This window comes from Ursus maritimus, unplaced genomic scaffold, assembly GCF_017311325.1.
Source record: "Ursus maritimus isolate PB19 unplaced genomic scaffold, ASM1731132v1 scaffold_21, whole genome shotgun sequence".
Lineage (NCBI taxonomy): Eukaryota > Metazoa > Chordata > Mammalia > Carnivora > Ursidae > Ursus > Ursus maritimus.
This window is the reverse complement of record NW_024424564.1, coordinates 56,387,811-56,402,253: the sequence shown is the minus strand read 5'-3', so window position 1 is coordinate 56,402,253 and position 14,443 is coordinate 56,387,811. Positions and strand designations below refer to the sequence as shown.

Genomic DNA, 14,443 nt, shown 5'->3' with positions numbered 1-14,443 from the left:
TGGGGGGGACAGGGTGGGGGTGGAGGATGGGGGGTGGGGGTGGGCCGGGGTGGGGGGTGCAGGGGCGCAGGGTGGGGGTACGGGGGTGCGGGGCTGGGGTGGGGGGTGCGGGGCCGGGGTGGGGGCTGGAGGGCGCAGGGTGGGGGTGGGGGCACGGGGCCGGGGTGGGGGCTGGGGGTGCGGGGCCGGGGTGGGGGGACAGGGTGGGGGTGGGGGCGCTCACAGCCGCAGCCACCAGGCCTCCAGGCGCTCCTCGTGCTCCTCCAGCAGACTGTGGCACTCGAAGTCGCTGCTCCCGCACAGGCTCTCCGTGATCTCCAGCAGGCGGACCTCACTGAGACACAAGCCCATCAGCACCGCAGGGTGAGAAGGCAAGCCCAGGCGGTCAGCGTCCACCCCACAGGGACATCCTGAGGCCGCACTTGCTGCCAGGAGGGAATGACGGTGGCACTTTGGTGGGGAACACACCAGATGGGGATGAGCACCGTCGCTACCACGGGGAGAGTTAGACTCAGAGAGCAGTGGTCAGGGTGGCAGGGGAGACCCGATGCGGGGTGCGAGGGGGAGGGGGCTAACCCCCCTGTAGGGGAAGCCAGGGACCCTTTACCTAGTGGGACTCGGGTCCCGTGTGCACCATTAAAAGACCACCCTGTCTGCCGTGTGGAGAGTGCATATGGGGACAACTGTGGAAGCAAAAGGCTATGTAGGGGCCAGCTCACAGGCGACTGCACCGAAGGGACCCTTTGGGTGTCCATCATCGACGTGGGTGACGGCATTTGTGGGGACGTGTCAAGTGCCGAAGCTGGACTGCCAGAGCAGGGGTGTGGCACCCACCTGAATTCATACTTGGACAGTGACTTTTCCTCCCAAGCCGTGTTCCCACCGCCAAAGTTCTTCTTTGCAGTGTCCACCATTCCCTGCGGGGAGAGAGGGTGGGCACAGGGCTCAGCGCTGTTGCCCCCACTCGCATCCATTGAGGGAGCAACCCTAGTCCACCATGGGGGTGACTTGAGCCCACTGTGGGGATGACCCCATTCATTGCCAGGTGACCCTGGGTCCATCACCAGAGTGACCTGGAGTCCATCCCTGGAGTGACTCCAGTCCATTGTGGGGCGACCCTAGGTTCATGACCCCAGTACTTGGGGGGTGACTCCATCGCAGAGCGACCCCAGTCCATTGCAGGGAGACCCTGGGTTCCTGACCCCAGTCCATGGTGGGGTGACCCTGGTCCGTTGGGGGGCGACCCTGGGTCCGTGACCCCGGTCCATCGTGGGGCGACCCTGAGTCTGTGACCCTGGTCCACAGTGGGGTGACCCCGGTCCATCGTGCAGCAACCCTGGGTCTTTGACCCCGGTCCATGGTGGGGTGACCCTGGTCCATCACAGAGCAACCCCAGTCCATTGCAGGGAGACCCTGGGTTTGTGACCCCGGTCCATGCTGGGGTGACCCCTATCTACGGCGGGCTTATCCCTGGGTTCCTGACCCCAGTCCATGGTGGGGAGACCCCGACCCATCGCGGGGCCACCGTGGGTCCGTGACCCCGGTCCATCGCGGGGCCACCCTGGATCCGTGACCCCGGTCCATGGTGGGGTGACCCCGGTCCGTCCCGGGGCGGCCCCGGCCCCGGCCCCGCCGGCCCCCAGGCTGGCCCCCGCGCCCCCGGCTGGCCCCCGCGCCCCCGGCTCCGTGTCCCCCCGCGGCGCGGCCCGCCCACCTGGTTGAACTTGTCCACCAGCTCCCGGCAGCGCTTGCAGGGCGTCGCCTTCTTGGCGGCCTCACCAGGTGGAAGCGGCGGCAACACCAGCAGCAGCAGCAGCCCCAGCGTGGCCGGGGCCGGCGGGCCCATGGCGGGCCGAGGCGGGCAGCGTTGCGCAGGACGCGGCCGCGCGGTCAGAGCCGAGGTGCAGCGGGAACGGCCCTCTGCGGCCGCCCACCGCTTCGCGGTGCCGGCTGTTCCCGGGGCTACTTGACGGCGCCGGGCGGGATCCCGCCCACCGTCAGCCCTCGCGCCGCTATTGGTCGGTGGGACGAACCCCGTCCCTATGTGGCCCAATCCGGGCTCGCCACGAGAAGCGACCAATAGGAAGGCCCCGGGTCAGCGCCCAGACGGGAGGGGGCGGGGACGGGGGGCGTGGAGATCGGAACCTGCCCCTCGCGCGCAAGGCCCGCGGCGGCCATCTTTACTCCGGGCAAGGAGGGCACCACGCCGCGGCAGTAACTAGGCTTTGGGGGCCATGTTAGGTTTGGGCAAGGGCCTTCTCGGCTTCCGCCACTCCGCTTTCGGCCGCGAGCAGTCCTAGGGGCTGTGCTTCGAGGGAGAACGCCGCGGCCTGGCGAGGTCAGCGCGCGCTACCGCGGCTGGGGCTCTCGGGGCTGGCGGCGGGCGAGGGCGCGACCCGGGCTGTCGGGGAGGGCGGCGGGGGCCCCGAGCGGGGGGAGCGTCGCCGCCGGCCCGAGGCCGCTGGCGCGGGAACCGTGGTTTGAATGAGGAGAGCCACGACGAGCGTGGCCGTGGTCGTCTCTGGCTCTGAGTGCCGCCCGTGTCTCCCGCCGGGGGGTTGTCCACTTTCAGTGGAGCCCGTGCCCCCGCGCTGGCAGGACAGGAAGACCCTCGCAGGTCGCCTCCTCCGCCGAGAGCCGGCCCCCTCCCTCTCCAGCGCCGCGCGGCTCCGCATCTGCTTTGCGCACCTGCTTCCCACCTGCCTTCCCGGGCGCTGCGCCAGCGCTCCGGCTCGCCCTGGGCGCTGCCGTGCGGTGCCGTCCACGTAGGCGGCGCGCCTGTGGCTTCTGCCCTCTGTCTCCTGCGGGAGGGAGGCAGCCGGGGTTGGGCACTGGCTGTCCGCAGCTTGCGAGCTGAAGGTATGCATTTTCCTGCAGGGGAGCGGCCTCGGGGCGGGGCCAGGCCCGTTCGTAGCCGACCTGGGACAGCTGTGAGCCCCGCGACAAGTTCCCGCCAAGCAGCCCTCTCCCGCAGCCGGTAGATGCTTCCTATTTCTTTCAGCTTTCTTCCCTCTCATAACAGTAAGGGGGACTGAGAGTAGCGTACGAATGTCGTGTGGTCTCCTTGGCTTTGCTGGAAATTAAAGCATTAACGTATTTTTAGCGAAAGCATAGCTGATGTGATGAGATCTACCTGTAAGTTTGGCTGGATTTCTTCTTCGCCTAGTTTGTCGAGCACCTGCTGCTCACCGGGCTCTGCGGACAGAAGAGTGAGTCAGCGCAGGGACGTCAGCCACATTCACACACTGGCTCCTATGATGACCGAGCCCCTCCTCCTCGGGGAGGGGGAGATCAGAGAAATCCCACCCTCAAGCAGCTTACACTTTAGAAAGAGGGGGACAAACTGGTAACACCTCTGTCCGTCTGTGGTTTTTATATCTGGGAAGAGAAGAATCCCACGCTGTTTTGGTAATTCTTATTATGAAAGCCCCTTTCCCCCTCCTGCCCCCACCGCACCACCACCATGAGCAGGACCCCTGCCCCTCATCTGCAGCTTTTCCTTCCCAGTGGAACCCGCAGTGGCTGTCCCTGGTGAGCACAGATTTCATAAATCTCCCTCCAGTCAAAAGGCAGTAAGCATGGTGGCTCTCTCCTTTTGCTTCCCACCCTTCTGGTTTTGATCAAATAAAATCAAACCAGTTTTAAGAGAAGCCGGAAACTTGAAGAACTTGCCATCTTCCCTCCCTACAACTTGAAAGCTGTCTCCGGGAAGCTCCGACATTGCCCTGTTGGTATTTGGGTCATCCACTGCAGCCACATCCGTCTGAACACCTCAAGGACACACTCGTGTTTGTGCCACCTACATCTTCGCGTTCATGACCAGCCTGGTGCCACGCGCGAGCACCACGTGACTCCCAGGAAGGGGCAGGACCCAGCGGGGCAGGCGTCCACAGCTCCGCTCCTGTTGTACTTGGATGCAGGGGCTTTCCTGGCTGCCCTGAGCCCTGTGTCCCGCCTCCTGCCCTCCTGCGGCTGCCCCTCTGAGGTCCTCCAGACGCCCCCCCCACCCCGCCAGCCTCCTGTCCCCCGTCTCTCTGCCTGGACCATGGGGCCTACGCTCTTGCCAGATTTGAGCCTCTCAAGGGCAGGGGCTGCCCTGCTGCCCTCCAGAGTCTGGGCCAGCCCCGGGTCCGGCTGCATGGAGGACTAACTCAGTTCTGCAAATAGAGCCTTTCTTCCTGGCAAGATCCTCACGGGGCGCAGAGTGTGAGGTCGCTGGTTAAGACTTGAAAGGTGATCGAGTGTGATTTTTCTTTGCACTTTGTTGTTTGATGTGTTCAGACTCACAGATGTTAAAACAGTAGTTTTAAAGACATCACAGCGCCCTTTGCCCAGATCCCCCTGGTGTTAACTCACGGGGGACTTTTGAAACCTGGGAATCTGCATTTTCGTTTTCTCCCAGGGCTTGCAGAGAGGCACAGTTGATGACCGCTGAAGGCACGGGAGGCGGGAGAGCGTGATGGCTGGGAAGAGGCCGTCGAGCATGGGCGGGCAGCGCCGGCTGCTGGGGCTGCTGGTGGCTGTGGCCGCCGTCCACCTCATCACCTGCCCCTACGCCAAAGTGGAGGAGAGCTTCAACCTGCAGGCCGCGCATGACCTGCTTTACCACCGGCTGGACGTGGACAAGGTGAGCCCCCGCGACCGAGACCGCATGGCCTCCCCACGGCGGGCGCCCGCTGACCTCCCCTTCTCCCTGCAGTATGACCATCTCGAGTTCCCCGGAGTGGTCCCCAGGACATTCCTCGGGCCCCTGGCTGTGGCGGTGCTCTCCAGCCCTGCGGTCTATGTGCTGTGCCTGCTGGAAGCATCCAAGTTTTATTCTCAGCTAGTAGGTAAGGGGGTCTTCAGATGAGGACGGAAGGAAGAGCTGTGGTGTGGTCAGGGGGTTTCGGGGAGCCAGGTGGAAGCTTCCTCCTTCAGGAGTGTCCCGTTGGAAGCTTGGCTGTCCTTGGCCGCTCACTGTGGGGGCCTGGAGCACGAGTGCAGCTCAGACACTGGCCCTTTCTGGGGCGTAACCTGAGTCGGCTAACTGAGCGCCTCTCGCTTCTGCTCTCAAGGCTGGGACGTTAGGGTGCCGGCGCCCCCCGACCGGGCGGGAGCAGCAGGACACGCAGCAGCGTGTGGCGCCTCCCACGGTCCCACCGGCAGCCGCTCACTACGCAGGGAAGCAGCACGTCTGCACTGGAGGCCTCCCTTCCCCCACCCGGAGGTCACCGTTGGTAGGGCTCTGTGCAAATCCTTCCGGATCTTTCTGTGTGCCTGTGTGGATGTCTCTCAAAGCCAAATTTAGAGCATTCTGTACATATTGCCTCACAACCTCATCGTTGAGCCAACAATCACCATTTTTGTGTTTCAGTACATTTTTATCGTGTCTGTACCCAGACGTTATTTAGATTTCCCCAGTGAACTCAGGCACGCCCTGCAGCTAGCTGTCTGCCTGGACGTAGACTGCTGGAAACCCGCCATCCCGTGGGGCGGTGTCGTGCTGGTTTTGTGGGGCCCGGGGAACCCCAGACAGGAGAGTCGGGGCCACGTCTGAGCGTCAGGCCCTCTGTAGGTGTGGCCCTGGAGGTGTCACGTCCACACGGCGTGGGCTGTGGGGATAACGCCGAGCCAGTCACACTGACCTGCGGACGCCACCCGCCCTGCCCGGTGGCTGTGTCCCCCACAGCCCGTCTGCCACAGACCACATGGTCACAGTGACTCCGTGGGGCCAGGGTGCCCGGGTCCAGGCCGTCCGTTCCCCATGCCCCGTCCATTTTTAATAGCAGAGTCGACGCCCCTCTGTCAAGGTGGTTTCCCTCTCACCTGGCCATGAACTCGCCGTTGCCAGTGACCTGTCAGGACGCCCTCTGCCCGCGCCTGTCGCTGCCGGCCACACACGCTGCCGTGTTTGTTCAGTCAGGGCTGTCCTTGGACTCGGCGTGATCTTTGGACTCTGGACTTTACAAAAAGAAGTGAGGCGGCAGTTTGGGGCCACGGTGGCCTCCGTGTTCTGCTGGGTGACGGCCACGCAGTTCCACCTGATGTTCTACTGCACGCGCACGCTCCCCAACGTGCTGGCCCTGCTTGCGGGTAGGTGCTTGCGGAGGCTTGCGGCTCGCCGGGCGCACCGGCCAGCTGAGGGCGTCCGGCTGGGGTGCGTCTGCCTGGTGAAGGCTGCTTCCCGCTGGGCGTCTCGGAAATGCCCAGGGACAGGAGAGCCTGTGGTGAGAAGCGGCGTCTCTGTTCTGGAAGGAGGTGCGCTTTCCAGCAGGTGGCGTGGGTGCAGAGACCGCCTGGGAGGGCTCCCCTGGCCGGCGGACAGTGAGTGCTGGGCGGGGAGAAGCTGCCTGCGGCACAGACAGGGGCGGCTCTGTCCGGGTGTCCTGGGGGTGACGCAGGCAGACGGGGGAACGGCCACACCCTGGGAGCCATGAGGAGACCGACAGTGGGTGGGACGGGAGGCTGCGGATGGCCTGGGTCTGGGGGTCTGTGCCGATCAGAGCAGACGCACGGCCTAGACCTCACCATGCCCTGGGAGGAGACCCCTTGTGGGGCGTGGTGGGGAAGGTGGCGGGCAGGGCGCCCTTCCAAAGGAACCTGCCATGGAGCCTGCAGGACCTGCTGCGTGTCTGGGAGGGGGGCCAGGCGAGGCTGGCGCTGGATGCGTGCAGCCGGGGCGCAGCTTGTGGGACGCGGGCATCTGGGGCCCGGCTGCGGTCGGGCCTGCGAAGTGGCCCCAGGCTGAGTGATGATGGTGCAGGTGCCGTGGCTGGAGCCCGTGGCCCTGTGTTGGCGGGTTTGTGTCTGAATGGCGTTCGCGGTCTTCTGGGGGGTTCCTGCGGCTTTCCCAATGAGGAGGTCCGTCGGCCTGCCCCTGGCACCCTGTGTCTTGCAGTCCTGCCGGCCCTCACAGCTTGGCTGCAGCTGAAGTGGGCCCGTTTCCTCCGGCTCTCGGCCTTCGCCATCCTTGTCTTCAGAGCCGAGCTGAGCCTGTTCCTGGGCCTCGTGCTGCTGCTGGCGCTCTGCACCCGGAGGCTCTCGGTGGCCAAGGCCATGCGCTGCGCCGTACCGGCCGGCGTCCTCTGCTTAGGTGAGTGGGAACCGCCGGGGCTGTTCTCACGGAAGCTCCGCTTTGTCTGGTTTTATGGAGATGAAGAGAATTTCAGGCGAGTGGCTTTGTTACTAAATGAAGTCCCTTTAATTTTCAGCAACGTTACAACATCTTAACGCGGCTCCTCTTCTGCCCGAGCTTCCCCCGAGGGGCTCTCTCCCCTGCCCAGGCCTCTGGCCCCAGGCTGTCCCCCGTGTCTTGGCCGGGAGGGGTGGCGGGTCCCTGCACCTGGCTCGCCGGGCAGCCGAGGTCCCGACGCGTGACTGCTCCCCGTGAAGCGGGGCTCGTGGAGTCTGCGCCGGCATCGCTGCCTCTCGGGACGTTGACCCGTGACCGGGGCCCAGGCTGCCGTTCCCCCGGCAGTGGCGGAGTCTGAGCTGCTCGGCGGGCCGTGTTCTTTCCTGAGCGACTCCTTTGTCTCACCAGGACTGACGGTCACCGTGGACTCCTATTTTTGGCGATATCTTGTGTGGCCGGAGGGGAAGGTGCTTTGGTACAACACCGTCCTGAACAAAAGTTCCAACTGGGGAGTATCCTTCCAGTGTGTCTGTAGGACAGGCCGCGGCGCAGGGCAGCCAGTGCCCCCGGCCTCGCTCCGGCGAGGCGGCGGGAGCGGCTTTCCTCCCGTGGCGTTTGGGATCTCTTTAACGATCACTTGCAGCGCTTTGCTGTGGAACAGCCGAGCACGTGCACAAGTTGAGAGGGGAGCGTGACGAGTGCCCAGCGCACCCGTCCCCCTAGGACAGGCCGTCCCGTGGTGCGGAGCGGGGAATGCAGGAGAGCCGTGCATGGCCCGCTTACCACCCGCCGCGGCCCGGGGGCCCCGGTGCTGCAGGCAGGAGCCCCCGTCGGCCGTGCCTCCCTGCTCCACATGGACAGGGGACTCCTGGCGTGTGGCCTCCTTAACCCTCCCCCCGAGACCTCCCCGCTGCTGTGGTATTTCTACTCGGCCCTGCCCCGCGGCCTGGGCTGCAGCCTGCTCTTCGTGCCACTGGGCGCCGTGGACAGGAGGGCCCTGGTGCTGCTGCTGCCGTCGCTGGGCTTCGTGGCCCTGTACTCGCTGCTGCCGCACAAGGAGCTGCGGTTCATCATCTATACCTTCCCTGTGCTCAACATCGTGGCCGCCAGGGGCTGCGCCTGCCTGTGAGTCCTCCGTGTCCATGGCCACGCTGCGTGTGCGCCGTCACACGGGGAAAGGTGTTTAGGTGAACAGGGGTCTGAGTGCGCGCCTGTGTGGAGGGAGGCAGCGAGGTCAGGACGGGTCAGCCTCAGGCCGCCGACGGGTCTGTCTGCACACGGCTGTGTGAACCAGCCAGAGCTCAGCCGCCCCAGGAGGACACACAGAGGGGAGCCGGTGCGCACGGCGGCCGGGCAGGCTTCGGTCAGCTGGGGAGTCTCCGGGGCTAAGTCCTCGGCGGAAGGGGGGAACTCAGTGGGACAGGCCCTGTGTTCGTCCAGGCAGATGCCAGGCCAGCGGAGAGGAAGGGCAGGGAGGCGCCGTCAGCCCCAGGGCTTGGGGCACAAGATGGTGGTGTGGGGGTTACCGGGAGACAGCCCAGCACAGAACGAAGGGCCCCCAGAGAGGGTGCCCCAGCTGTAGGCAGAGTCCCACGGGGCTGCCCCTCTCCGGAGCAGGGCTGCAGGGCTGAGGCAGGAGGCCACAGCCCACGGCGGGAACAGCTGCTGATGGCTCAGCAGCGCCTGACCGGAGTGTGGGCGACGTCCACCCTGCGCTCGCAGTCGGCCAGCAGACCTGTCCGTAGAGGACCAGGCAGAGAGCACCCTTGTCTGTGTGGCCTCGCGGTCTCTGTCCAGGTTCCCAGGGCAGCAGCAGCCCTGCCCTGTCTGCTTGGCTTACAAACTGGGCAGTGCCCAGGATGTGTCTGCCCTCTGACCCTAAACCAAGCAGTAAGCCGAGATGTTTGAAAATGTCATATACGTTTTAAATTGGCGTCTGGGTGGAATTACACAGGACATTTTCGAGGCGGTATTTACCCACTTTCTCTAATAGTTTGTGTATCTATGATGTGGTCATGAGGGTGGACAGCAGCTGTTTCCTGCCACCAGCGTCTCTGAAATGTGCGGTCTCTTTCCAGGCTGAACAATTATAAGAAGTCTTGGCTGTATAAAGTGGGGTCCCTCCTTGTGATAGGACACCTCGTGGTAAATGCCACATACTCGGCCACAGCCCTATACGTGTCCCACTTCAACTATCCTGGCGGCGTGGCCATGTGGAAACTGCATGAGTTGGTGTCCCCCAGGACAGGTGGGCGCTCGGGGCCGTGCTGGGGCCCCCAGGACCGGGGGGGGGGGAGGCGCTCGGGGCCGTGCTGGGGCCAGGTGCAGCTCGGGCCAGAGGCAAACGGCTCGCGGTTCTCACCAAGCGCACGTGGCTGGTTGTCTGCAGATGTCGTTCTGCACATCGACGTGGCTGCTGCACAGACAGGCGTGTCTCGGTTTTTGGAGGTCAACAGCGCCTGGAGGTACGTTCCCGCCGTGATGTGATGCATAGGAGACACTTCTCCCTGAGGCGGCGCGGGGGCTCTGTGGGGGCACCTGGGTACTGGGAGCGGGCCTGGGGCCGCAGGTGTACGGCCACACTCTAATCTTGCAGGTACGAGAAGAGGGAGGATGTGCGGCCCGGGTCGGGGCACATGCTGGCCTACACGCACCTCCTTATGGAGGCCGTCCCTGCACACCTGGCCCTCTACGGGGACACACACCGGGTCCTGGCCACCATCGCAGGCACCACCGGGGTGAGTCTGAACCTGACCGCACTGCCTCCCCTCGACACCCACCTGAAGACGAAGCTGGTGCTCCTGGAGAGACTCCACGGGCCTTCCTTGGAAGGGGCCAGTGTCCTCCCAAGGACGTCGGAGCTCCGGCAGCATCCCGGCAGATGGGACGGTACGAGGCACAACGGGACCACGGACGTGCCCCGGACGCAGGTCTGAGCGAAGAGACGCAGCTCCTCCACGGCCACCCCAGACGACGCACGGTCAGAACGGTGCGGACGGCGGGCCTTGCCCCGCGCCTCGGCCGCCACCCCTGGGCCTCTTGCAGCGCCCGAAGAAGCACCCCTTTCGGGGGAGATCATGTGAGTCTTTGTGAAGATGGGCCTGCTGACTGCGACCCCCACGCCCACCCGAGCTGCAGGAAGAGTCCTTTGTGGACACAGGCATGCCGTTTCCATCGCAGACGGGACTCTGGGGAATTCAAAGAGGAATAATAAAAATTTAAATGCTTCCTTATTAGAGATCTCATGATAAGTGATATTTCCAGAGACTGCCTTCACGTAGGGTAGTTTTAAGTGATAATTTTGATAACTTTACACTTTACTGAACAAGCATTTGTTATTTATGAAGCACTGAAACGTCTAATACCACCAGGCTCTGAGCACAATACAGGAAAATGGGTGTTACTGCACATATGTGCACGGACCACGTGCACTCACACCACGGACACATGCCACGTGCGCTCACACCACGGACACACGCCACGTGCGCTCACACCATCATAGGCACCACGCACACATACCACTCACATGCATAAAGAAAGGCTACTTTTTCTGAGCCATTTGAGAGAGTTGCCTGTGACGTGGTTTGACCACTAAGCGCCTCAGTGTGTCCTAGGAAGGAGGTGACAGCCTTTCCCAGCTGTAGCTGTCGTGTCGTCCACGGCAGCCGACAAGCAGCGTGTGTGCAGACGCCCCCTGGGAGTACCTCCTCCAACGTCTCCCGACCCGGCGCCCACCGATGGTCCCCACTGTGGCGGCCTTGACAGCACCTCCCGCCTGCCAGCCGGTGCTCAGCAGGGTGCGCGAGCCAGCTGCCGCCTCCCCCCTTGACTGTCATCAGTGTTTATTATGTATGTGTTATCCGCATTGATCACACATTCACAATTTATCAGTGTTCAGATATTTGTCCTCGGTCACCAGCACGCGTCTGCGAAATGCTGCTGGGCCTTGACGGTGTGTGAGTCACACCTGATCCCTTGGCGTTCACACCGTGCTGGGTTCACACGGGGCTGTCATGTTGTGACGCCCCGTCACTGTTGGGTTTTGAGTGCTGCCCTGCTTCCTGGCACGGGGCTCTGGGGCCTCTCCGTCCCAGCCCTGAAGTCGGCCGTGGGAGGGGCCCTGGTTCCTTCGGTGGGGAATGGTTGTAGAGCCCAAGGTCTGGGTCGGTCTCGATGTGCGCATTGCTGTCAGGATGTTTGCAGGACCTCTCTGTGGACGCGGCTGGGGAGGGTGGGTGGGCCTGCACACAGACGCATACGTGCATGTGCGAGAAACCCCAGCGCCAGGCTGACCCCTCCCGCTCCCCGTCTCCACGGGCTCGTTTGCCTCCCTTGTTCCGCATCCATGCGGCTGCCCTCCACGGGGAGAGTCTGACGCCCGCGATTCCCGTGCATCTGCTTGTGGCTCTGCCCCACAACCGCAGGCTCGTGGGGAAGTACTGGGTCTGCACATTCCTTGGAGGGGCCCTCCGGCTTCAGCGGCTTCATGTAAAACATCCCTCCATTGGCTTCCAGGCTCAGGATCTGAATTCCTGTCCTTTGCCGTGGGTCCGGGAATCGGCCTGCTCACGAAGGCACGCTCACGGACGTCACTCCCTCCAGGGCGCCTCCACGCTTTTATCACCAGGGCCGCTGCTTTCTGGTTTGTCCTTTCTTTCTGCAAAGATGAGCAGATGCACGCGGCCTTCATTCCCTTCCTCTGTGCGCTCTTGCACGTTTTCTCTTCTCCAGGATATCACTCCTTCTACCCAGAGACTTCCTGGAACGACCTAGTACTCCGCTGTGTGACTGTTCCGCGGTTCGTCCAGCCGGTCTCTGTGTGCGGGCATTTGGCTGTTGCCAGGACTTGGCAACTTCACACCATGCTGCACGCGTGACCTCGCGCGTGTGTATTTTCATGCTGCGTGAGGTGTGTCTTTATGGCGAATTCCTACAAGTGGGAACGCGAGCTCTCGGGAAACGTGTATCAGTTTGGCCGGGTGTCGCCGCACCTCCCTCCCCAGGGCTGGGAGAGCGCGAACGCTGTCCCCTTGCTGCTCTGATCGGGGAGCAATGGTGTCTCTGAGGACTTCTCTTCGTTTCTTCAGGAGTGAAGGTGAACGTGTTCATAGGATTAAGAACCATCTGGTTTTGTTAGTTTTCTGTTCACATATTTTGTCTGTTTTCCATTGGACTTTCGGTCATTTCCCCCTTGCTTTATAAAAACTCAGTCACTGGGGGTACTCACCCTTTCCGTCCAGTGAATGCTGCAAATAATTTCTCCGTTTGTCACTTGTCTTCTCAATGATTATGAAGCGCTTCCCTGGGCACAAGTTTCCTCAGTTTCGCGGTTGCATGTTTACCGCTCTTTTCTTGACCTGCATCCTAGCTGGAAGCTTTTCCCACACTCGGGCTCTGCCACGTTTTCCATCCCTCACTTGTACGTGTACACTTCGGCTCCACCTGAGCTCACTTCTGTTTGTGTGAGGGGCGGGCCTTCTTTCTGCACGTGGCTGTCTGCTTAACAAAGGTCCGTCATTGTCTCAGATTTGAGGCCCCAAACTGAACATCGCATTTCAAGTTTTGTCAATTACGAGTAAGGCCGCTATAAACGGCTGTGTGCAGGCTTTTGTGCGGATATGCGATTCCGGCTCCTTCCTGTAGATATCAAGGAGCATGACTTCCGGATGGTACTGTGGGAGTATGTCTAGTTTTATAAGAACCACCGAGCCGGCCTCCGCAGTGCTGCCCACCCTGCGTCCCACCCGCAGCGATGAGTGCTCCCGCTGCTGCACGTTCTCACCAGCAGTCGGAGTCGGCGGTGTCCTACATTCTGGCCGTTCTGATAGACGTGCAGCGGTGTCTCGTTTTAACGTGCATTTACTGGGTGCACGTGATGGGATGCTGACCTGCCGTCTGTACCTCTCTGGGTTTGTTAATATCTTTAAGACTATTTTTCAATGGGGTTGTTTCCTTACGGTTGAGTTTTAAGGGTTCTTGTATGGTTTGCATAACAGCCCTTTACCAGATGTGTCTTTTGCATGTTTTCTCCATCCTGTGGTGTGTCTTATTGTCTTGACACTGTCCTTCGTAGAGCAGATAATTTTAATTGTAACGAAGTCCAGCTGTCGGTTCTGTCTTTCACAGACCAGGCTTTGGTGGTGTGTCTGGAAACTCATCTCCACACTCAAGGTCATCTAGGCCTTCTCCTAGGTTACTTTCTAGGAACTTTATAGTTTTGCATTTACATTTAGGTATTGACCTAGTTCGTATTAATGTTTATGAAGGGTGTAGGTCTGTGCCTAGGTTCTTTTTTCTTTTTTTGCGAGTGGATGTCCAGTTGCTCCAGCCCCATTAGTGGAAGAGACTGTCTTGGCTCTATCGTGTTGCCTTTGCTCCTTTTTCAAAGATCTGTTGACTGGATTTCTAGAGGTCTATTTCTAGGCTCTCTGTTTTGTCCCACTGATCTACTCATATGCTGTTGGCCAACCACACCGGCCTGACTGCAGCTTTATAGTGAGGCCTGAGGTCAGGGAACGGCAGTCTTCCACCTTTGTTCTTCTCCTTTCGGTGTTCTGTTAGCTATTCTGAGGCTGTTGCTTCTCTGTATAAACTTCAACATTGTTTTGTCAGCCTCCACAAAATAACTTGCTGCGATCTGGTCAAGATAGCATGGAATCCATAGATCAAGTTGGAAAGACTGGACATCTTGACAATATTGAGTCTTCTTATCCATGAACATAGAATTCCTCCCCATTTATTTAGTTCAGAATTTTGTTCTTTTCCTTATATACATCTTGTTCTAATTGTTGTAAAATTTCTCTTGAGATGTCATCTTTGACCCACGCATTGTTTAGAAGTGGGTTGTTCAGGGGTGCCTGGGTGGCTCAATTGACCAAGTGTCTGACTCTTCATTTCAGCTCAGGTCATGATCTCAGGGTCATGAGATCAAGCCTGCATTGGGCTCTGCACTGGGTGTGGAGGCTGCTTGGGATTCTCTCTCCCCTTCTGCCCCCCAACCCCCACCCCGCTCACATGGGTGTGCTCTCTCTCTCTCAAGAAGAATAAAAAAGTGTGCTGTTTAATCTCCATGTATTTTGGGTTATTCCAGTCATCTTTCTGTTACAGGTTTCTAGTTTAATTCCATCATGGTCTGAGAGCAGATGTAGGATTTCTGCTATTTTATATTTGTTGAGGTGTTTTGTGGCCCAGAATGTGGTCCATCTTGGTGAATGTTCATGTGAACTTGAGAAGAACGTGTGTTCTGTGTTGTCGGATGAAGTGGTCTACAGAGGTCACTTTTATCCGGTTGATTGGTGGTGGTGGTTAGTTCAGTGATGTCCTTGCTGA

General features: G+C 60.9%; 2 protein-coding genes across 7 annotated transcripts in view; one reads left to right on the top strand and one right to left on the bottom strand.

The window, feature by feature from the left end:
- Positions 1 to 1,992, bottom strand: part of CRELD2 (cysteine rich with EGF like domains 2) — a 10,535-nt gene extending 8,543 nt beyond the window's left edge. The window contains exons 1-3 of one of the 2 annotated variants that reach the window (XM_040637743.1): positions 1,715 to 1,992; positions 835 to 917; positions 224 to 334 (exon numbers count right to left, since the gene is read on the bottom strand). In XM_040637743.1, the coding sequence (XP_040493677.1) occupies positions 224 to 334; positions 835 to 917; positions 1,715 to 1,846 (326 nt within the window). In that variant the 5' untranslated portion in view covers positions 1,847 to 1,992. The remainder of the gene's footprint in view (positions 1 to 223; positions 335 to 834; positions 918 to 1,714) is intronic. The other variant, XM_040637744.1, reaches the window with a different exon arrangement.
- Positions 1,993 to 2,203: 211 nt separating this feature from the next.
- Positions 2,204 to 10,347, top strand: ALG12 (ALG12 alpha-1,6-mannosyltransferase). Of its 5 annotated transcripts, XM_040637738.1 has the most exons (12): positions 2,204 to 2,338; positions 2,878 to 2,977; positions 4,403 to 4,627; positions 4,700 to 4,832; positions 5,058 to 5,219; positions 5,902 to 6,075; positions 6,881 to 7,075; positions 7,523 to 7,626; positions 8,016 to 8,239; positions 9,193 to 9,362; positions 9,504 to 9,579; positions 9,711 to 10,347. In XM_040637738.1, exons 3-12 carry the CDS (start codon positions 4,460 to 4,462, stop codon positions 10,048 to 10,050), a joined length of 1,746 nt encoding a protein of 581 aa, XP_040493672.1. In that variant the 5' UTR covers positions 2,204 to 2,338; positions 2,878 to 2,977; positions 4,403 to 4,459; the 3' UTR covers positions 10,051 to 10,347. The 5 variants fall into 5 exon arrangements, with proteins under 5 accessions (XP_040493672.1, XP_040493676.1, XP_040493675.1 ...); XM_040637741.1 differs by lacking the exon at positions 5,058 to 5,219 and having other exon boundaries at positions 2,206 to 2,338; XM_040637740.1 differs by lacking the exon at positions 2,878 to 2,977 and having other exon boundaries at positions 2,216 to 2,338.
- Positions 10,348 to 14,443: the final 4,096 nt, after the last annotated feature.